At 40.7% G+C, this 22,236-nt stretch overlaps 1 protein-coding gene and 1 pseudogene across 4 annotated transcripts; one reads left to right on the forward strand and one right to left on the reverse strand.

The window, feature by feature from the left end:
* LOC125596652 overlaps nucleotides 1-21,377 on the forward strand; it is a 36,757-nt pseudogene extending 15,380 nt beyond the window's left edge.
* LOC125596651 lies at nucleotides 448-5,037 on the reverse strand. 4 transcript variants are annotated; one of them, XM_048771744.1, is made up of 4 exons: nucleotides 4,722-5,037; nucleotides 1,585-4,638; nucleotides 866-1,505; nucleotides 448-778 (listed from the first exon to the last, which is right to left on the reverse strand). In XM_048771744.1, exons 2-4 carry the CDS (start codon nucleotides 2,077-2,079, stop codon nucleotides 687-689), a joined length of 1,227 nt encoding a protein of 408 aa, XP_048627701.1. In that variant the 5' UTR covers nucleotides 2,080-4,638; nucleotides 4,722-5,037; the 3' UTR covers nucleotides 448-686. The 4 variants fall into 4 exon arrangements, with proteins under 4 accessions (XP_048627701.1, XP_048627699.1, XP_048627700.1 ...); XM_048771742.1 differs by having other exon boundaries at nucleotides 448-1,505; nucleotides 1,585-2,156; nucleotides 2,233-4,638; nucleotides 4,722-5,032; XM_048771743.1 differs by having other exon boundaries at nucleotides 448-784; nucleotides 4,722-5,028.
* Nucleotides 21,378-22,236: the final 859 nt, after the last annotated feature.

The raw sequence follows: 22,236 nt of genomic DNA on the forward strand, positions 1-22,236 counted from the left end.
TAACAATCAGCAAGGTCTTAAAATCCTTAACATAAACTAAGGTCTTAAAATCCTTAACAATCAGCAAGGTCTTAAAATCCTTAACAATCAACCAGGTCCTAAAATCCTAATCAAAACCAGAAGGTCTTGAAACCCTTATCAAAATCGAAAAGTCTTAAAATCCTAAAGAATCAGGAAAATCCCGAAATTCCTCAATTCCATCCGTTAAACTTCAAAGGCCTCGAAGTCCTTCGAATTAACTCAGGTCCCTATGAATCTAAATAAAGGTTCCTACGAACCTGAACAACCAGGTCCCAGAACCTTACGAATCGGACTCAGGTCCCCGAGCTAAAATCAAGAACTCCTCTTTAAGGTTATCACGACCGAATATCCATTAAGCTAAATGCTTATCATAAATAAAGACTAAAGGTCCTAATCCGACTCAACGATGACGGCACACAACTCATCTGAGATTCGCAATCACTATGATTAAATGAAACGAGGTTAAGTTCAAAAACTTAAAACAGAAATAATAGCCACGATTTAAACATAAGAAAGGGTTTAAAAACCTCCCCAGGCTATTGAAATCCAGCAAGCGTTAAGGTTTAAAGGCCTCCTCAGGCACTAAGTCACAAAACATAACGAAACAAAGCCCTTAGGCCGAAGTCTTAAAAACACAAAACATAAAGTTAAAAGAGCCGTAGCTCTCAATCTTCCTTCTCTTCCTGAATCGGATCACCAGCACCGGCAGGAACTCCCTCATCGACCACATTGCCGTCACCTCCTATTGCTGCCTCGACTGGAGCTAAGTCAGGAGCCATCAAACCCAAATTAGAGCCATACTCCCCAGAAAAGGATGGATTAAACATGTTAATCTCGAAAGTACCTGAACTCTCCGAGATCTGGGGAAGAGGAAGCTTGCTGACCGAGAAGTCAGAGACTTGAGCCTTCTCATACGCAGTTGTCGCTTCTGGTAATAAGGCCACCAATTGGTTGTACTCCTCTTCAACGCTTTGGATCTTGTTGTTCAGCATATCCTTCAAGAGGTCGGCATTAGCTTGGAGCTCCTGAGCGTACACCAAAGCGTCGACCTCATCTTTCTTCCTAGCAAACTTCTCCTTAACACAGACCAGGATCTTGCCGTAAGCTTCGGCGACTTCTTTCTTCCCTTCCCTGACAGCCAGCTTGACTTCAGCTTCCTTGTTCTTCTGGCTATCCCGGGATGAGGCAATGAGCTCACGTACTTGATGCTCAGCTATCTTTCGAGCAGCCTCTAAATCATTGATCCTCCTGCTCTTCACCTGGATATCGAGCTTTTGACTCTCGATCTCTCCTTGCTGAGCATCGGCCTTCGAGCCTAGCCTCGTCACTTCGGCTTCGAGTTCAGAAATTCGAACCCGGGCTTGGTCAAGATCGGTTTTGGCTGCCTTAACCATCTCGGTAACCTCAGCAAGTTCACCAGCATTGGGGGCAGCACACAGAGCATTCTCAAACCTGAGCTGGGCCCTGTTAACAGCCCCAGCCAACTGCAATAAATCCAAAGAAAATATATATATATCATCGTCTCCAAAGAATGTAAACAAATAACAGATAGAGATCACGTACCTGACCCATACAGTGGGCAATATCGAGATACTCATCTCGGTTAGTCAGGTCCTTGAGCGCTGGAAGGGGACATCCCACGCTCTTCAGGTGCCTCATTATCGCAGCTAGGCCCCAAGAGTCATCCAGGATCGACCCAGGCTTCGAATGGGTAAAGCTCCACCCAACAGTCCCTCCTCTAGAGGACGAGGAAGAAGAACGGATGGAAGCTCCGCCCTGATCGATCCTGGGCCTCTTGTGTCTCGACGGCTCGATCTCAGAGGTACCCTTCGGAGCCTGGTAGTCAGCCTCCGGCACCTGGACCTCAGGGAGAGGAGCAGCATCCTGAGCTACAACCTCAGTTGGAGCAGTCTCGACAACAGGTTTGGATCCTCCGTCGTCCAAAACTTCCTTCATTGAGATAAGGAACGATCCTCCTTGGTTCCTGTCGCTTCCACGAGAAGCACTGGCAGCTTTAGAGGGGTTACCCCTAGAACGGAATGACGGTCGCAGAGTCATGTCACCTGGCTGAGACTTTTCAGTTCCCGAAGCACTAGCACCAGTTGAGATCGATACAACCGAATCGCCTGCCGAAACTGGAACAATGGAAATCCTTAAGTTTAAAAACTTCAAAGCGATAAAATCATTGAAAAGGTTCGGACAAGAACTCACTCTCAAGGTTCTCAGCAGGAATGGGATCTTGGAAAGAGGCGTTGTAGGTATCTGGGAATCTGGCTGCACTTATTCGAGAAGTGGTGTAGGCCACCCAGGTACAGGGACTCTGTTGCAACTTGCGGTATAGAGCCCTGGTGAGCTTGGTAGAGAGCTTCGGGGGATCTTCGATTTCTGCAAGTAAATCAGAGCAAAAGGTTACTCGGCCATAAATGAATAAAACGAAAAAGCATATCCCTAGAATTCCTAACCAGATGGATTAGTCCAAGTGACCCTAAGGTTCCGACCCACAGGAACCGTCGAAGGATCAACTTTAACGTAAAAATACTTCTTCCTCCAGTCATCATCACTACTAGAGAATCTGAAGATAACATGATTGGGACGACTAGGGAGGTAGTAGGTCCCGGTACCACCCTCCTTAGAGGCGCTTTCCTTCAGGGAAAAGAGGCTCATAAGTTCGGTAAGACCGACGCTAACCCCCTCCTCTTTGGACCTAGTGATAAAGCCGTTTATCACCCGGATAACCGAGGGACAGAGTTGGGAAAGGGCTAACTGATAATGATCTAGTAGATCAAGCAGTAGGGTCGGAAGAGGAAATCTCAAGTGAGACTTGGAGATGTACTTCTCATGGCAACAGAACCAACCCTCCGGAGCGGTCTCGGGGGTTTCGTCAGAATTACAGGCACGGCCAAGCTCCTTTTGGGCGAGAGCTTGAACCATGAGGTTAACCACGTCTTGATTTTTCAGCAACGAAGGCGAGTGAGGACTGCTCCCACTAGAATCGTCTTTCTTCTTCCGTTTAGAAACTCTGGTCGCGATTGCCTCCCTGGCTGTCTTTTTCCCCTTCCTCATCTTGGCTCCGATTTCTTGCTTAACTTTCAGTAGTTTAGCTCCAGAAGCAGAGGGAGGCATCCCGGATTCCCCGGAACCTTCTTTCGGATGATCCATAGTATGGGAAGGTTAAGGAGAAAATCGATTGCAAGGTTTGGGAGAGAATTTGCAGAGAAAAGTAACGAGGAAGATAAAAAAAATCGCAGTAAAATAAAGAGAGAGAAGTTACCTTGAAAACCGAACGGAGGCGTGGAGAAAGTGGAAGGCTAGCAGTTAATGTTCACCGCTTTATATCCCATCACCTCTCGAGATTCGGAAAAGTCATTTCAAACCCTCTCCATTTGAACCATAGATTCTGCCAAACGTAATAAAGACCGTTAGATCGAGTAAGCTGAATCTAAATAGGATAAGAACTAATCATTATCTTAACGAAAAGATAAGATCGATAGCTAGATTCTAGCTTCCGAGACAAAGGATTTTATTCGGAAGCTGGGGGCAACTGTTGGACCCGAATATGACCCTCAGGTGAGGTACCGATAAGCGTGAGCTAGCATGTGGGTTGCGATAAGCCCATCATAACAAAGGGAGCTGAAAGCCGAGCTGACGACTGGACCTGGGAGACATCATAGCAGAGGTCGCGACAGAAAGTGAGCTAACACCTTAAGAGACTCGGTCAAGAGGAGCCTAAAGCGAGCTCCGTAATTGAAGCCAAATATCTAGGAGAACAGTTGAAGGGTTGCCAACGAAACCTAGACTATATAAAGATGGAGAAGATAAAAGACAAGGGATCTCTTTTTTTTCATGGATGAACTTTTGTACTAGATTAAAAGCATTACGTATTCTTTGATCATCACAAGATACATTCCTTTGTATTTATCATCTTTCAACTCATCAATAAAATCATATTCATTCTTCAAGTTTATTTACGGGATTCAGCCCACGATTCTCATTCATCTCTCTTGACCTAACCTAAATCTAAGAAGTGAAACCTTGTCTCTCACATCGATGACATCTAGAATATCACATCGTCAATTTCTTAAATATCCGGTAAACAAAATTAGATACCAGCTAACATACCAAATATTTGTATAAGTCAAAGTATAACCCTCCTAACTTATATATTAGCCAACTGAGTTGTCCTTATCAAAAAAAAAAATCGTTAGCCCCGTGAATATCGAAAACAACAGTATTAACAAGCTAATGTTACTTAGAATAAAGATTATGAAGATAAATATAGAAAAAGCCATACAACAATATTTTCCAGCTAACACAACTATTATCCGGCTCATAAGCTCCATTCTCTCTCCTTTTACAAACTGGTTTCATCCTTGCATTGCCCAATCTGCAATCACCATTAGATTCCTCCGATTTCTAGTCTACAACAGCCGTCAACAGAGAAGCAGGCGGAGCAACGAAAGCATAAGGAATCAGCTCGATCGGACCTCTGGATTCAAGGGAAGAAGCGGCATAGATTGTGGGCTCTTATTTCTCGCGGACGGTCTGAATCCATGGAGATGGACGACGTGATTGTGCAAGGATGCCAGGATTCTAGCTCATATAAGAAGAGATGGAGCCCTGAAATTGAACAATATATGAAGTGGGTATAAGCCCTAATGATGGAAAATGATTCAAAACGGAAAAACAAGGAATAGACTTACAATTGTATAAATCCTAGAGACTCTGGTGAGACTAAAGAATAGAAATCGGAGAGTTTATTTTGGAACAAAGGCTCCGACGGAGAACACAAAGAGATTGAAAGAGATGAGAGATGGTAACGACGGAGAAACCAAAAATAATGAGAGAGATGAGATAGTTGATTTTGAAAAGAAGAGTGCATCAATTGTAGAGATTAGTGTAGTCTCTCTCTCTCTCTTCACGGGTGATGGGTTTTGCAAATAGGCATAAGGAAAAAATGGACATAAAAAACACATCATCTGAAAAGTCAAAATTCCATCTACGCAAATATACAAGTTATCGGTGTATGGGGACCGCAATTTCTAAGATCCTAAATAAAAATATTTGTATTTATATATTTTTTTTTAAAAACATAATTTTAAATTTCATAAATAAGAAAAAAACTAAAATATCACAAATAAATAGTATGAAATTTGATTTTAAGCTTTTATTATGGTCTCCGAAATATTAAAAACATTTTTTGTATTACTTGAATTAATAAAACATATATTAGAGCATCAATATTAAAGAGAAATTCTCAAGAATTTCTTATATATTTACTTATATTTTTTATTTTGTCTTTTAAAAATTTAAAAACATAATATGCTGGGCTAATAAAGAAGGAACACATAAAGAACGAGTATTTAAGAAAAGTTTAGGGATTTTTTTTTTTAAAAGTCCAAACTTTATGTTTCCTAAATTTAGGGAGTTTATTAATGAAGAAACGTCTTTCATGTTTTTGTTCCTTCTCCTCTTTCTTCACTAAGTTTCATTATTATAGTGTGAGAGACTCCTTCTCATACCCTCACTAATCATGCTCTTAATTTTTTACTAAGTCGGAGATTCTCCTTAAGACTTAAAAAAAACGCTCTCAGGCGACTTTCTCGAGACGGTTTGGTAAAGCTAGTTTGACTTTCACACGGTTTTGCCAAAACCCCGGTTTATTGCCTTTCTAGTCATGCTTACTAAACAGGCTTTTATCTGACCTCTCCACCAACCCGATTCTTTTTCCCTTTTTAGAAGTTTTTTTCAAAATCCCATACCACCACTGGTTTCTCCGACGTTTCTCCACGGCGGAGGCCGTCTAGACTCTACCTTTGCACCCCATTACTTTGTTTCGCATGGAATCCGAACTACTGATGGGGGAAGACAAAATTAGGCTCTCAAGAACGGTCTAAACGAGGGTAGAGTCGAGAGTTACTCCTCTACCACAGCGTCGTCACATCTAAGCCACTACAGCCACATATCTCCTTCCCCTGCACAAGTCTAGAAATTAGTTACTCCGGCGACCTCGATACCTCCGCTTAAGCTCACACGAACTACTACATTCTACGACATAGTAACCATACTTGCTTCAGACCCAAGCCACTCACTCCCGTTGCAATATGGCAAGGAGATTCACATCTGAAGAGAAAGGCAAAGCTATTACCCAAAACTCTACTGGGCCTCCGCGTCTCAGGATGCGAGCACCGGAGTTCGACCCTACCGATCTGATTAAGGAAAACATGCTTAAGCTTGTGGGTCGGTTGACGAATCCAAAAGAACAGAGGATGAGAGCCGTCCTCTCCTACCTAGCGAGAAAATGGAACCTGATGGAACACGCCTCAGGGTCAGACCTAGGTGATGGCTGCTTCCAATTCCGATTCAAGAAGGAGGAAGACCTTCGAGACGCCCTCAACAATAGACTTTATAAATTTGGGTGCTGGATGATTATTGTTCAACGGTGGGAGCCAATTATCTCTCAAAGCTTCTCATCGCAAATTCCGTTCTGGATCTCCTTAAGAGGGATCCCGCTCCACTACTGGCACGAAAAGGTGGTACGCAACATAGGCCTAGGCTAGGGGAGCTTGAAACTTATGAAGTGACGAAAACTACAGCTCGGGTTAGGGTAGTAATTGATGGGCTGAAACCACTGATAATGGAGGCGGCAATGGACTACGAGTCCGGAGAAGAGAGCATTATAGCACTGGATTATGAAAACTCACTGCTCTAACTGTTACCGCCTCTCCCATCTACAGTCGCAGTGCCCAGAAAGAGCTACTACATATCCCAACCTAACAGAGGACACTACTCCAGTGCAAAGAAAGTTGCAGAGATCTCCCACACCGTCTCACCAAACAGTCTGGGAATCAAAGGCCAGTCTACTGGTTACAACAAGCCATACCAGCAACGTTTGGATCGACACGGGGGACCTTTTGGGAACAGAGTCTCCTCTGCGGCACTCCATCCGCCAGGACCGCGAAACAAGGTTGCACCAAGTTCCTTCCAGCAGAACAACCCTCAAAAGGCTCGAACTCAGATGGACCACAGAAACAACGAAGTTACATCACCGCCTTATACGAGGCGTAGAACCACATACCATACAGACAGACATAGAGAGGGAAACATCGCAGAACGTAAGGATAACTCTCCAGTCTTACAATGGAGAGCTAGATCACCGGTGGTAGCCCAGGAAGTTACGCCTCCTAGTTCTCCTTTCCAACCTCCTAGACGCTCGGTTGGAAGAAACTTGGAATCTAGAGATTTCCCACCAGCTATTGAATTACCCTCCAGAGAGGAGGTGCTGGAAGAGCTTCGAGAAACTACTCTTCAATATATATGCTGCCCTGATCCTATGGAAAGTGCAGCACGAAAGCAACGTGTACTTCAGAGCGAGATGAATAGAGGTGTGGAAGAAGCAGCTACTCGTATCTTACAAGCTTCAGCTGCTCTGGCGAGAACTGAGACATTACAAGTATCAGAGCTACTCGTATCTTACAAGCTTCAGCTGCTCTGGCGAGAACTGAGACATTACAAGTATCAGACCTTCAAATCCATAGCAATCAGGAGAACTTGCAAGCTTAAACCTCATCTGTGCCAATAAGAAAGCGGGGACGCCCCCCAACATCTAAAGGGAGAAGAACCACTGTTAGAGCTAGCCCGAAAAAAATTTCCGGTATGGGATCAAAAAAGAGAAACATAGCTCGCCTTCATGCTTCTCCAGGGACATCATCGCGTGCGGGCACAAGACAGACTACTCAACAAGCTGCATCATCTGCGTCGGCTACAGCACTGCCGATAGTGCTAATCCCAGCAAGTTCGAGGAATACTATGGATTTTCCTCGGCAAACTCCCGTTCTTCCTTAGCAATATTGAGTTGGAACTGTCGTGGGTTGGGGAACCCCATGACAGTCCAACATATTAGAAAGCTCCGACGACAAGCTTCCCTAGATGTAGTCTTCCTCATGGAAACCAAGAATCAAAATCCCTATGTGCTTAAAGAACTTGAATTTATGGACACGGATCATCATTTCCTAGTTCCCCCGGAGAGGCCTAGTAGTGGAGGACTCGCCCTCTTCTGGAAACAAGATCTAAATCTTCAGATTCTATCTTCCTCCAAGAATGTAATAGATACCATGATTACCCATAAGGGAGCTACTGTTTATACAACATTTGTTTATGGGGAACCAGAAGTGCCTAATAGAAGTGTTATTTGGGATTCTCTGATCGATCTTTCACTTCATAGAAATGAAGCATGGTTATTAACTGGTGACTTCAATGAAATCGTGGATAACAATGAAAAATCAGGAGGTCCGGAAAGAGCAGAAGGAACTTTTGGAGCCTTCCGAGATATGCTTGCTCGCTGCGATTTATTTGACCTCAAGCATTCCGGTAACAACTTATCTTGGAGAGGTAAACGACACAGTCACATGGTATATTGCAGGCCAGACAGAACTGTGGTTAATCCGGCTTGGTCTGATAGATTCCCAACAGGGAGATGTCAATACCTTAACTTCGAAAGCTCGGACCATAGACCGTTGATTACAGTCTTTGACTCACCAAAACGCCATAAAGGACGCCTCTTCCGCTATGACCGTCGACTTCGGGACAATGAAGACGTGAAAAAACTTATAATGGAGGTCTGGAACGGTAATACCGAAGCTCCCGTGAATACCCGCCTCGCTATGTGTAGAAGAGCCATCTCATCTTGGACTCGAGAACAGCATGTTAACAGCAAGGAGGAGATCGGTAGACTAAAACAATGTCTGGAAGTGGCAATGACTGATCCACAAGGTGATGAACCCTTATTACAGCTCTCAACTCGAAGCTAAGGATCGCGTATAAGGCTGAAGAGGACTTTTGGCTACAAAGAAGTAGGATTATGTGGCTATCCTTAGGTGACAAAAACTCCGGCTACTTCCATGCGATAGCTAAAGGTCGACGTGCTCGCAACCGCTTGACAGTTATAGAAGGTGAAGACGGCACGGCATACTACGAAGAGGATCAGATTGCGCATCAAATTGGCCTCTATTTCTTGAGCATCTACACATCAGAGATAACAAGCGAGACTACCTCAGCCACAAGAGACATTGTCACATCAGCCCCTGCACCCAGGATATCGGCCTCACACAATGAAAATATCGTATTAATACCCGATGCAGCTGAGATTAAAATGCCTTGTTTCTCATCCATCCGGACAAAGCACCAGGCCCGGATGGCTTCTCGGCAAGCTTCTTCCACTCCAACTGGAGCACTGTCGGACCGGCTCTGATCCTCGAAATCCAGAACTTCTTCAGAACTGGTTATATGCCGCCAGCGTCAAACACTACGCATGTCCGGCTTATACCAAAAGTGACTGGAGCTAAACTGGTATCGGAATATCGGCTGATAGCCTTGTGTAATGTACTCTACAAGGTTATCACGAAGATCCTCTCACTCCGACTCAAACCTATACTCCAAGACATCATCTCGAAAACCCAATCGGCCTTTGTACCCGGGAGAGCTATTTCCGACAACATCCTCATTACTTCATGAGATCCTCCATACGCTCAAGATGTCTGAAGCAGAAATCCATTGTTCTATGGCGCTTAAGACAGACATGAGCAAAGCTTATGACAGGTTGGAATGGCATTTTATTGAGACTGTCCTGGAACGATTCGGCTTTGCGAGCTCCTTTGTCAACCTGGTTATGCAGTGTGTGAGCTCAGTTTCATATTCATTCCTCGTCAATGATACAGCACATGGCAGAGTACTCCCCTTGCGAGGAATACGACAAGGAGATCCATTATCGCCTTACATCTTCATACTGTGTGGAGAAGTATTATCCGGACTGTGTAGACGAGCTCAGCGCAGTGGCCATTTGTCAAGACTGAGAGTGGCCATTCCGACTCCACGCATAAACCATCTATTGTTTGCCGACGATACTATGTTTTTCTTGGATACGGACGACAGGAGCTGTTCCTCGCTGATGAAGATACTACACCAGTACAAGACTTCCTCTGGACAGCTTATCAACACCGCCAAATCCTCAATCTCCTTCTCAGCAAAGACCCCGCAGGTAATACGGGAACGTGTTAAATCACACCTCGGGATTGCACAGGAAGGAGGAGTAGGTAAATATCTAGGACTCCCGGAACATTTTGGTCGACGAAAAAAAGACCTATTCACAAGCATTGTCGGCCAGATCAAACTGAAGGCAGCTGGTTGGGCATCGAGACAACTCTCTAGTGCTGGCAAACTAGTTATGTTGAAAGCGGTGCTGACTGCTAAACCATCCTTTGCGATGTCATGCTTCCAATTACCGGTGAGTTTGTGTAGTCGGATTCAGTCAGCTTTTACGAGATTTTAGTGGGATGTGGCTCCGGATAAAAAGAAAGTGTGCTGGGTAGCTTGGGACAAGATCACGGCACCTAAAGCGGTGGGAGGCTTAGGAGTAAGAGACATTCAAGCCTTTAATGCGGCTCTCCTTGCGAAGCAGGCATGGAGGATAGTAACGAAACCAGAGTGCTTATTATCAAGAGTTTTACGGGGAAAGTATTGCAACAAAAGCCCCTTTCTCCAAGCTGAGGCACCGAAAGCCGCTTCCCATGGCTGGAGAAGCATTTTAGTAGGAAGAGACCTACTGATAACAAACCTGAGCAAAACCATTGGAGATGGAGAAAGCACAAGAGTGTGGAAAGATCCATGGTTGAGTATGGATTTTCCGTCGAGACCAGTCGGCCCTGTGCAGGAGACACACCAAGACCTCTTTGTCGCAGACCTCATGTGTAGAGGAACGAGGGAATGGAATATCCCTAAGATACAGAGCATCCTACCCCAGCATGTACCGGAGGACTCCTATGTATGGCTCGCATCCAGTTCAGGTATTTATTCAGCTAAGTCTGGTTATTATGTGGCAACAACAATGGAGACAATCGAGCCCACAGCCAACCAGACATATTACAAGGTGATCTGGAAATGCAAGACTTCACCGAAGCTGCACCTCTTCCTATGGAAAATAGCCGAGGGAGCTCTGGCTCTAGGAGAGAACCTAGCAAAGCGAGGACTTACGTCCAACGTAATGTGTCGGCATTGTGGAGAACTCGAAACCGCTGAACACATCTTCCTACAGTGCCAGTTTACTAGAGAGATATGGAATTTACAGATTTGGCCATCTAGTTTGAGCCCAGCGGAGTGTACTTCATTTAGTGAAGCCTTCTTAGGGTCTGCATCATTGCCCCTGCTACCGCCGTGGGGCCTGACAGGGAATATCTTCCCATGGGTTGTATGGGGAATTTGGACAGCAAGGAACTACTTGATCTTCGAAAACAGGGCATGGACGCCATTGGAGATTCTTACCAAAGCGGTAAGTAATGCAAAAGAATGGCATCTTGCTCTGATATCTACCACTCAGCCTCGCGCTTCTATGTCACCTAGCTCGATCCCACCCTTACAAAACACATGCCTGCTATGCTTTACTGATGCAGTGTGGCATGCTACAACATCTAGAGCAGGATGTGGGTGGATCTTCATCACCCAGAAGGACGAGCAACCACATCAGGGTACGGCTACATTTGATAACACCTCGTCCGCACTAGTAGCTGAAGCGTTAGCTATTAGATCGGCTCTTCTCAACGCCCTCGAAGCTGGCTTTACAAGAATCTGCATCAAGTCAGATTGTCAAGCACTTGTTGCTGTCATCAACTCGAAGAATCACCCGAAGGATCTCTACGGAATCTCACGGGACATCGAGCATCTATCCCTCTCCTTTGATTGTATTGTTTTTTCTTATGTATCCAGAAACTTGAACTCCTTGGCTGATTCACTTGCTAAATCAGCTCTGTACTTGACTACCACCAACTATTTTTAGTTGGGCTGAAGATCTTTAATATGTGATGTGTTGTGTTAAAAAAAAAAATTGTTTTACTAAATGCTAAGCAATATTTTGTTCTGTGTTTTACAGTTTTATTCGCAGTCATCACATGTGTTTGCAAATAACATTTCAAGTATGGACACAGCCATCGATGTTGAACTTGGTGAACTGAATTTGCATTTGGCAGATGAGTACCAACAATGCTATAAAGAAAACATTCTCGGAACAGAGCCAAACTCTGGTTTGTTGATGCATATAGAAAAGATTAGCTTGAACTGGGCAAGAAGAGATTGCAGAAACGACTTAGTGCTCTCTGTAAACGTGACTACAATGAGGATCTATTTATCATACAAGCGCGTCGAATCTTTTACAACAAATGCTGTCTCCTTCGAAGCTCTCGTTAAGAAGTTAACTGTTTCAGGCGAAAAGACGAATAAGACTGGAGGAGTGGAACTATCCCATGCAACTGAGAAAGAAACTAGGCTTGCGAACCTTACTCTTACACGTTTCATTGTAAATTTCTGTGATGCTACAGGATTGGATAATACAGTTACAGACTCGGTCTCTCTTGAAGTAACAGGGTTTAGCTTTTCTCTCAACAAGGATAAACACTCAACCGAAATGGAATTTTTAGGGGGGAAAGCCATCTCCAGGTTACATTGTTTGATATGCACAACGCCAAGCTTACACGTCTATCTGGTGGGCTTGACATTAATTTTCTTTTAAGTGCGACTGATATATCGCTGGGTTGGGAACCGGACGTTCATCTATATTTATATGGACTGTATCTGCGTTTGAGTTCATTGGCATACGCACAAAATGTTGAAGAACATGAATGCGTGGCCGGTTTGGTTGACGTGGAGACGACGGAAAGGAAATCGATCTTTGCTATTGATGTGGAAATGTTGACGATATCAGCTGGGCTAGGAGATGGTGTGGAGGTTAAATTTAATGCACGATCAATTTTTACTGAGAATGCTTTCATAGGACTGCTTGTTGAAGAGCTTATGCTTGCTTTGAACGGATCTCGAGTACTGAAAACTACAAGAATGCAGCTATCAAGAATCCCTACCGTCCTTGGGACTGGGTAGTACAAGGACTCGATGTTAATATTTGCATGCCATACAAACTGAAGTTGCGCGTCATAGCTGATTCCATTGAAGAGAAGTTGCGAGACTTGAAGCTTATAACTGAAGCTGAAGAAGAAAGCTTGGAGCCTAAGAATTCAAGTCCAGGTTTTGGCCGGTTAAGATTTTGCATAGGAAGGCTAAACGCATATATTGAGGAAGAACCTATCCAGGGTTGGCTTGATGAACACTATCTGCTGCTGAAGAAAGAAACATGTGAGTTGGCTGTAAGATTGAAGTTTGTTGAAGATTTTATACACAAAGCAAGTCATAAAGGTGCAGAAACAAGTGAAAGAAAAATAGTTTTTGATGGGGATATGAAATTGATGTCCATGATCCTTTAGCTATTAGCAAAGTGAAGGAAGAGATTCAGATACAGTCGTTTTGATCATATTATCAAGCATGCCAGGGTTTAGTTCCCACGGAGGGTTCAGGTGCTTGTAGGGAGGGATTCCAGGCAGGTTTTAAGTCAAGTGCTGCTAGAAACTCTCTTCTTTGGGTTTGCGCCACAGACTTTGATTTAAACTTGACGGCAGTTCGTGGCTGTGATGATGATGCTGGGTTGATGGAAGTCTTGAGAAAGCTTGATCCTAGTTGTAAAGAAATAAGTGGAAGCAAGGTTAATCTGAAAACTGGAAGCTTGGTGGTTAAGTTAAGAAATTACACACTTCCTCTTCTCTCTGCGAGTTCTTGCAAATGTGAAGGTCCCATTGTTCAACAGGTATCATTGTTTTCTTGTTATGATTAATCTTTGTTATTATCTCTCACTTGACTGGTTATTGACTTCTTGAAATTGTTCTCTTAAACTAGGCGATGAGTTCTCAGCCACACTCGGATTTGCAAATGAGTCCATGTGCCCGGCCACAGGTTTCCAACGAGGAACAAAGCTTACCTTGGTGGGATAATATGAGAAACAACGTTCATTGCAATATCACTTTATCTTTTTCTGAATCGTCCAAGTGGAATGTTCTTGCTACAACAGATCCATATGAGAGTCAAGGTAAACTCCAAATAGTGACCGGTCCTATCGAATTTAAGCAGTCAGATGGTCGTGTGGTTGTTAATGCTAAAGACTTTTAAGATAAAGTTGAGGAGTCGACACTCTCTAAATGTTCCAGCTGGCGGCAACTCTGGAGCTGCGTTTTTCGAAGCCCCGCTGTTTAATATCGAAGTTACAATGGACTGGGAATGCGAGCCTGGGAGTTCTTTGAATGTTGTTGATCCGCTCAGATCAGCATCGCTCTCGCTTCGATTCAATTTATCCCTTAGACCCATTGACAAGAATGAGAGCATGTCTCGTTCATCACCAACAATTAATCTTGGAGCACAAGATTTGGCATGGATACTCAAGTGCTGCAGTTTGTATAGTGATCCTCCGCACAAGTTACGTTCTTTCTCGGGAAGGCCTAGGTTTGGAGTCCCAAGAGTTGTCCTAGTAGCTGAAGACTTATCTCTAGATCAGGTGATGACGGAGTTTATGGTCCGTGTAGATGCCGCTCCTTTTCTAATAAACTACGTGCCTAGTGACCTTGATGACCCTGCCAAAGGATTGATTTTTGATATTAAAGAGCTAAAATACGAATTATGCTACAGTCGCGGGAAGCAAAATTATACATTAGAGTGCAAGCGGGATGCACTTGACCTTGTATATCAAGGTCTTGATGTTCATGTGCCTAAGGGTTTTATTAATAAAGATGGGCACAAGGGGGATGAAAAGAATCGTGATGCAGGGTTTCTATTGTATTGTGATTATTGTACTATTAGAAGACAGGCTCCAAAAGCTGATATTGAAAGACTATCGGCATGGCAGGAGGCTGGAAGAAAAAATCTTGAGGTTACATATCTGCGGTCAGAGTTTGCAAATAGAAACGAGAGTGATGAAGATCTACAATCAGATCCTAGTGATGATGATGGATACAATATAGTCCTTTCTGACAACTGTCAGCGGGTCTTTGTTTATGGTCTCAAACTCTTGTGGACGATAGAGAATAGGAATGCTGTTTTCTCTTTTGTTAGCGGAATATCGAAGGGGTTCGAACCTTCTCCTTCTCGTCAGTATACGCAGAGCAAGATTCTTGAAGGAAACCAAAAAAATCAAGAGGAAACTTCAACATCTTCTGCAAGCTCAGGAGAAAGCCGAACAATTGGTATGTGTTCAATTCATTTAGTAACTGCCATTTGTTTCAGAATTTTTCTCTTCTTACACAAATTTTTTTTCACGATGTGGAGTTTCTAAATATAATGTAACTCCGCAAAGAACATTATTAACTTTTGACACTGATCTATATCAAGATAAAGTTGAGACCAGCGGATCTCATGAAGAAGGCACTAGTCACTTCATGGTGAATGTCATTGAGCCACAGTCTAATCTTCACTCAGAGGAGGCTAATGTAAGTAATCATATGCGTGAGAATGTGCATTCAACAGCTTTACCTGTTTTAGTGCGTGGTAACATAGTTAACCAACCAAATTGGCGCTGTTATTGTTTTGGGTGTAAAGAGTTTGTTTACTCGTTGATACACCTTACTTTGATGGATACCAGGGTCGCTTTCTGCTGGCTGCCGCTAGTGGTCGTGTTATAGCACGATCATTTAAATCTATTATGCGTGTTGACGAAGAAGTAATCGTGCAGTTTCTTGGCACAAAAAGTTTACAGAGTCCAAAACGTATTCCTGAAATGACATGCACAAGATTGGAATTTTCTGTGATGTTAGAGCATGTGCAGGCCCATGTTGCTCTCACTGATGTTGACCCAGGTGCTGGGGTGCAGTGGCTCCCAAATATTCGAAGAAACTCACCAAAACTGAAGCGTACTGGGGCTCTACTTGAAAGGGTTTTCATGCCTTGTGACATGTACTTGCGGTATACCAAACACGAAGGTCTATCCCCAGATCTGAAGGTAACACCATCTAGTTATAGTTTTTGCTAGAAAACTAGTAGGTTTCTTAAATCTCTTCTCTGTTTTAACGATCTAGTCCAAATTCAAAGCAACATCCAAAAAGTAGGCAAGTAAAGATCTAAATGATAATATAGCACCAATGAAAGGAATTGCATTGCCGGTTAGGAGTAGTTCAGTTGAAGTACACATAAAACAAATGCCCTCGTGTAACTATAATGGGTTTCCTTTTCGATTCTAATTGTCTTTCTAGACAAGCAACCTAATTATTACCTCCTTTGTAACTACATTCTTTTTTTTTTGGTTAAATTTTGTAACTACATTATGCCCTTTTGCAGATAAAACCATTCGAAGAGATTACTTTTAATTCGCGGAATATAAAAGCTACAATGACATCTCGACAGTTCCAAGTTATGATGGACGTTTTGACCATCCTTCTCTTTCCTCCAACGCAAGTAACCAAAACCTGAATAAAATTAAAGGAACGACCATTTTCATTTGTTCTTCTGTGTAGTTAATTATTAGCTTGAAATAGGCACAAGTAAATTTTATAATCCATATTTATTCTAAAGCCACCATTTCAACTAAATGATTCGTATGGGTAAACTTCAAAAACTTGTTTTCTGTTTGTTTTGCAAGCATTTTCTTGCATTATAATGGAGTTCTTTTTATGAATCAGGCCTCGCAAAAGTAGTATCCATTTTCCAACTGAAGATGATGACGCTGTTGATGAAGTAATTCCGTACGGAAATGAAGAAGTAGAAATTGCAAAAATCAACCTTAAAGAGAAAGAGTGGGAGCAAAAGTTGCTTCTTGATGATATTCAAATATTGTCTCATTATTCCGATAATATGGAAGACACGCATGTGGAGAAAGAAGGTGACTCGTGGATGATTAGTTCCAGAAAATCCATACTGGTAAGTATCTACGTACGGAATAATGTTTGTTTTTTTTGAATGGATGAATAATGTTTATTTAGATTTCCAAACTAAATAAAAGTACAGATTTTCTTTTATTGAAAGACTATCGGCATGTTTGCGGAATAGTGAAGAAAATGTTTATAAAAGTCCTTTATGTGAAATATTTAGGGCTAAGAGCATCTTTAACGCTAAATGCGTTTTAAAGTTTCAACTTTTTTTCTAAAAAAAAAAAAAAAAAAAGTTATAATTCAATCCAATTGCGGGCCGCCACTTGTTGGTGGGGCTCGCAAACAGTGCAGAAAACAGGCCATTACCGATCTTTAATTCATCACTTCTGTTATCCATTTTTGTTGTTTTTGTGGGACTCCAAGGTTAAGAAACCCACTTATAACCTGGGTTAAAGATAGTCTAAATAAAAGTACAGATTTTCTTCATTTCAGCCCTTAATATTTCACATAACCACCCACCACTCAAACTATTTTCCAAACTTTATTTTTTGAATTGGCATAGATTTTTCTTCATAATTCTTTGTTCCGGCTTCAACTAATTTCATTACTAAGTGATGTGCATGCAACCATTATATTAGATACAAATCTGTTTCTTTTGCATGAGCTTTACTTATATTCTTGAGAGTAATTACGCCAAATTATAATGTTGTGACGATATAAAGTTGATATTATTCTTGTTGGTCTGATTTAGGTGGAAAGACTAAAGAAAGAGCTCTTATATGTACAGAAGTCTAGAAAGATGGCTTCTGCATCTTTAAGAAGTGCGCAGCAGAAGTCTGCAAATCTGCAACTGATGGAGAAGAACAAAAGTGCACCATATGCTATGCGCATTTCCTTGGAAATTAATAGGGTTGTTTGGTGCATGCTTGTAGATGGTAGAGCCTTTGCTGAAGCAGATATAAATAACATGGTAAGTTTATGCATCATGTTTAAGTATTCACAATCATAAATATCCTGACTACTCTTTATACAAATGGAATGTTTGAGAGATAACATCAATTTACTTCGAATCTTTCTCAGTCTTCTTAGTTGATTGCTTAGTTCGTTGCATTATGTAAAAAAAAATAGTATATATTAAATTGGATTTATACATGCAGATTTATGACTTTGAACGAGATTACAAAGACATTGGTGTTGCTCGATTCACCACCTAGTTCTTTGTTGTTAGGAACTGTCTGTGTAATGCAACTTCGGATATGATTTTATCCGCATGGAATCCTCCATCCGAGTGGGGAAAGTACGTTTTCCTTGCTTGCTTATCTACCATGCCTGTATTTTTTCCATATGTCACATGATTTCCAAGACATTTATTATGGTTTCTTGATATTTTTCTTTATAAATGATGGTTTTATAGTTGCCTTTGGAAAAAGTATTGATTGTTTAAGAGATATGAAAGGAACCATAAGGCCATAACTATGAACTGTATGAAGTGTGCTTCATCTTTCTTATCACATATGAAGTGAAATGTAATTTTGTTTGCAGGAAATTCATGCTACGTGTGGATGCAAAGCAGGGAACACCAAAAGATGGAAATCATCTTGAACTTTTTCATGTAAGTATCTTCGGTTGCTTTGTATCATTTAATTCTGGATTTGCAAAAGTGACAGACAGAAACATGCTAATACTTGTAACTCTTGTTTTTATTTTATGACTTCTTTTGATCTTTTTAAATGAACTGTTCTTGCTTGTTGTGTAAGTTTCGATATCCCTTTGATAATACCTGTAAATCTTGTAGGTGGAGATTTACCCTCTCAGAATCCATTTGTCAGAGACAATGTACAAAATGATGTGGGAGTACTTCTTCCCAGAGGAAGAGCAGAATTCAGAAAGGCGACATGTCAGAACTAGCATCACAAAATCATCTCCAATGGTACACAAAAATATATTCTATATTTCACACTAAAATAGAGTAACTCTATTATAGAGTTGAATTTTCTCTAATGGTTCACTCTGTAATAGAATTACTCTATATTTCACTCTATTACTAGGTGTTTTCCTGCACCATGTGCAGTAAAGAATTTTTTAAATCTAACTTATATTTAAAAAATAAATTTTATTAAATATTATAGATTTTACTATTTTCTTACTAATATTTAATATAGATTTGATATATATTAAATCAATTTGTATAAAACTAATAAAAATGATATAAAATTGTATAATTATCAAAAATTTAGCCTAAACAATATTTATAAAATTTGTAGTATATAAGAAACTAATGATCTTACGATTAGATATTTAAATTTTTAAAAAATTGTAGAAATTTTTGAAAGCTTTAGTAATACAAATTATATAATTACACAAAATAATAATATTTCGAAATTTAAAATGTTATATATGAATATATTTATTTTATAGATGATGTATGAGCTATTACCATATTTGAAAAAAGTTTACCAAAAAGAAATATCAATATTGAATGTAATATATGAATTATTACTATATTTTAATAAGTTTACCAAAAATATAAATCAACATTAAATGAAATTATCCATGTCATATTTTTGTAGAAGTCATGTCATCAATTTTAGTAGCCATGTCATATTTGTTTTGTTACATTGATTATAGAGAGGACATGTGGCAAAATCACTTCGCAAATATAGTCTAGGGGATAGAGTAACTCTATTATAGAGTGAACCAAGTGAACCATTGGAGCAAATTCAACTCTGTAATAGAGTTACTTTATTTTAGTGTGAAATATAAAGAAATTTTTTGTGTCCCATTGGAGATGCCCTTAGCATTAGCTTGTAGATGAAAATCTGATAAACAAAATTAAGTATATATAAATCCTTTTTGATTAACTTTGTGCCTTGCAGGAAGTTTTGAAAGTTTCGACAACAGCTGGTTCAAAACGTGTAAAGAGACAGTTAGCAAGTCATGAATCTTCTAGCTCTTCTGCTGCAGTACAGTCACAAAGCAATGTTGACTGTGTTCAAGTAGGCTTTCATTATAGTTTATAAGTCAAAAAGTTTTGAATGAATTTTCACCATTCGTTTTCAGAATATACTTGCATTCTATTTGCAGAAATCCAATATCCTAGACGTTAGGTCTACCGCTGGTGTTTCAGCTGATCAGGAATTGAGACGAACTTCTTCTTTCGACAGGACTTGGGAAGAAAGTGTGGCAGAATCTGTAGCTAATGAACTTCTTCTACAGTCTTATAATAGCCCTGTCTCATCTTCCAATGACCAAAAAGGGGAGTCATCTAGACAGATGAATCTCAAAAACGCAAAAACTGACAAGCCTCGCAGCTCTTCTCGCAGAGAAAAGAAGGCTAGAAAAAAACAACTGGAGATGATAAAGATTTCCAATATTAAAATAAGACAGGTGAGTTGACTAGTTTCTACAACTACATTGTAAATTTAAGGTCATAATTTGTCTAACTTCTATCGGTTTTACCTCAGGTGGATGAGGAATCAAGACTGGTTGTAAACGACCTGAGACTGTTGATGGATACATTTGCTCGTGATGAATTTGCTGGGACCAGGAGGGGACTTTTTGCTCGTGTTAAAAAACACATAAAATGTGGAGTACTGTAGTCTGTTATTGGAATACAGGTGACATTTATCAATTGTGTTTCAAAAAAAAAAAAAGTCATTATGAGTCCAGTTTCTGAAACACTAGGCTTCTGAATGATGATTAGTTTATTCCAAATCAAATTTTCAGGGGAAGAAATTTTCATACAAATCACAAAAGAATACCCAGTTTACTGACGATGACCTTAAACTAAGTGACGATGATGAAAGTGTTACATGGATAAAAAAAGATGAAAGCGGTGGAGCTGGGGATAATTTTGTAACTTCTGTTCGAGGACTCTTCAATACCCAGAGACGCAAGGCGAAAGCATTTGTCATAAGAACTATGAGAGCTGAAGCAGAAAATGACTTCAACGGGAGTGGAGTGACAGTGATGTTGAATTTTCTCCTTTTGCCAGGCAGTTAACTATAACAAAAGCTAAGAGGCTCATCAGACGGCATACTAAGAAATTTCGTCCAAGTTCTCAAAGAGGTTAGTAGAAACCATCAACGCTTCTCACATATCTTGAAATATTCCAAGCCTTTTATCTATTTCCAGTCAATCAGAACTAAGTCGTATACATCTTATGGATATAAGAACTGTTAATCGCTTTGTAGAACATCTTAACTCTGTTATAAGGTGATCATTTAATTTTAAAGATAAGGACCCTAGTGGTAGTGGATTTGTGGTATAAGTTCAGTGTAATTTTGTTCTCAGTCTGTTCATTTCCTCCTCGACTCTGCTTTCTGACTTGTTTTCTTTCTTAGGTTTAACGTCCCAACAAAGAGAGTCACTTCCATTATCTGTAAAAGATCTAGAGACCGATGCATCTGAAAGTTCTTATTCAAGCGAATCTTCACCGTACGAAGAATTTTCCGGATACAAATCATTTTGTCCAGACATTGAAAAGAATAGATGTACCCTAAGCCAGTGCTGCCAAGTGACAAGTTTCATTTGTAACAAAATATTATAAAAGAGAAGATTTAGACAACAAAAGAAGGGAAAGTTGCTTGGATATCTTGTGCATATGACTTAGTTTTGGTTTCTGATCATGCTTTGTCATTGGTTTCTTTTGCTTTGTTTTGTCCGGAGAATCCTTTCGTTTCTTTCAGCTAATGTCTCAAGGGGAAGTTATTGTGGGAGCCAAACAACCAAATTTGTAAAAAGTAACTTTTCGGGGAAACAAAGTTTCTAAGTTTAATCACACAAACACGAAAAAGAAAAACAACAAAGATGAATAAGTTGCTAGATGCATGTTTGTTGATTAAGTTATAAAAAAGTTGTACAATATCAAATTGATTTATAAAAACATGTCGTGGTCTATTGGTGTTTGATGTTGTTAATGCTGTATAAGGCACAGGGATCGATCTTCCGTTAGGTCATATTTTGTCTTCCAAGCACCGTATCCTAGTGGTTAAGGTTTAATGGCTTCCACTAAGCCTGGGCATTTCCTGTTCAGTTCGGTTTAGTTCGGGTATTTCGGGTATTGGATAGTTCGGGTAGGGGATTATAGGATCCATTTACTACTTGACATATTTTCGGTTCGGTTCGGTTCGGATAGTGATACGCCCAATTTAGGGAATGTTCACTCAACCAAGCTGTTGATATTCCCGAACTTCGATTGTTATTTGATATGACGCACAAATCCAACAAAGGAAGGCGTTTACTTGGATATTATGCACCAAGAAACTAAGAAATGTTCTAAGCAAAGAACTAAGAGATAAATTCATAAAAGGTTGAAAGAAAATCGATTTCCTTGATTATGAGAAGAATTTACATATTTATACTAGATGTGATCAAAGAGAAGACATAGAGAATTGTGGAAAAACACATCTTGGAAATATAAATTTGACTTTAGAAGTTTGAAAGACATAAAGAAAATTCTTGGTTCACAAAATGGTCAAGGTGACCATTCGCCTCC

This window comes from Brassica napus, unplaced genomic scaffold, assembly GCF_020379485.1.
Source record: "Brassica napus cultivar Da-Ae unplaced genomic scaffold, Da-Ae ScsIHWf_1257;HRSCAF=1793, whole genome shotgun sequence".
In the NCBI taxonomy this organism is placed as follows: domain Eukaryota; kingdom Viridiplantae; phylum Streptophyta; class Magnoliopsida; order Brassicales; family Brassicaceae; genus Brassica; species Brassica napus.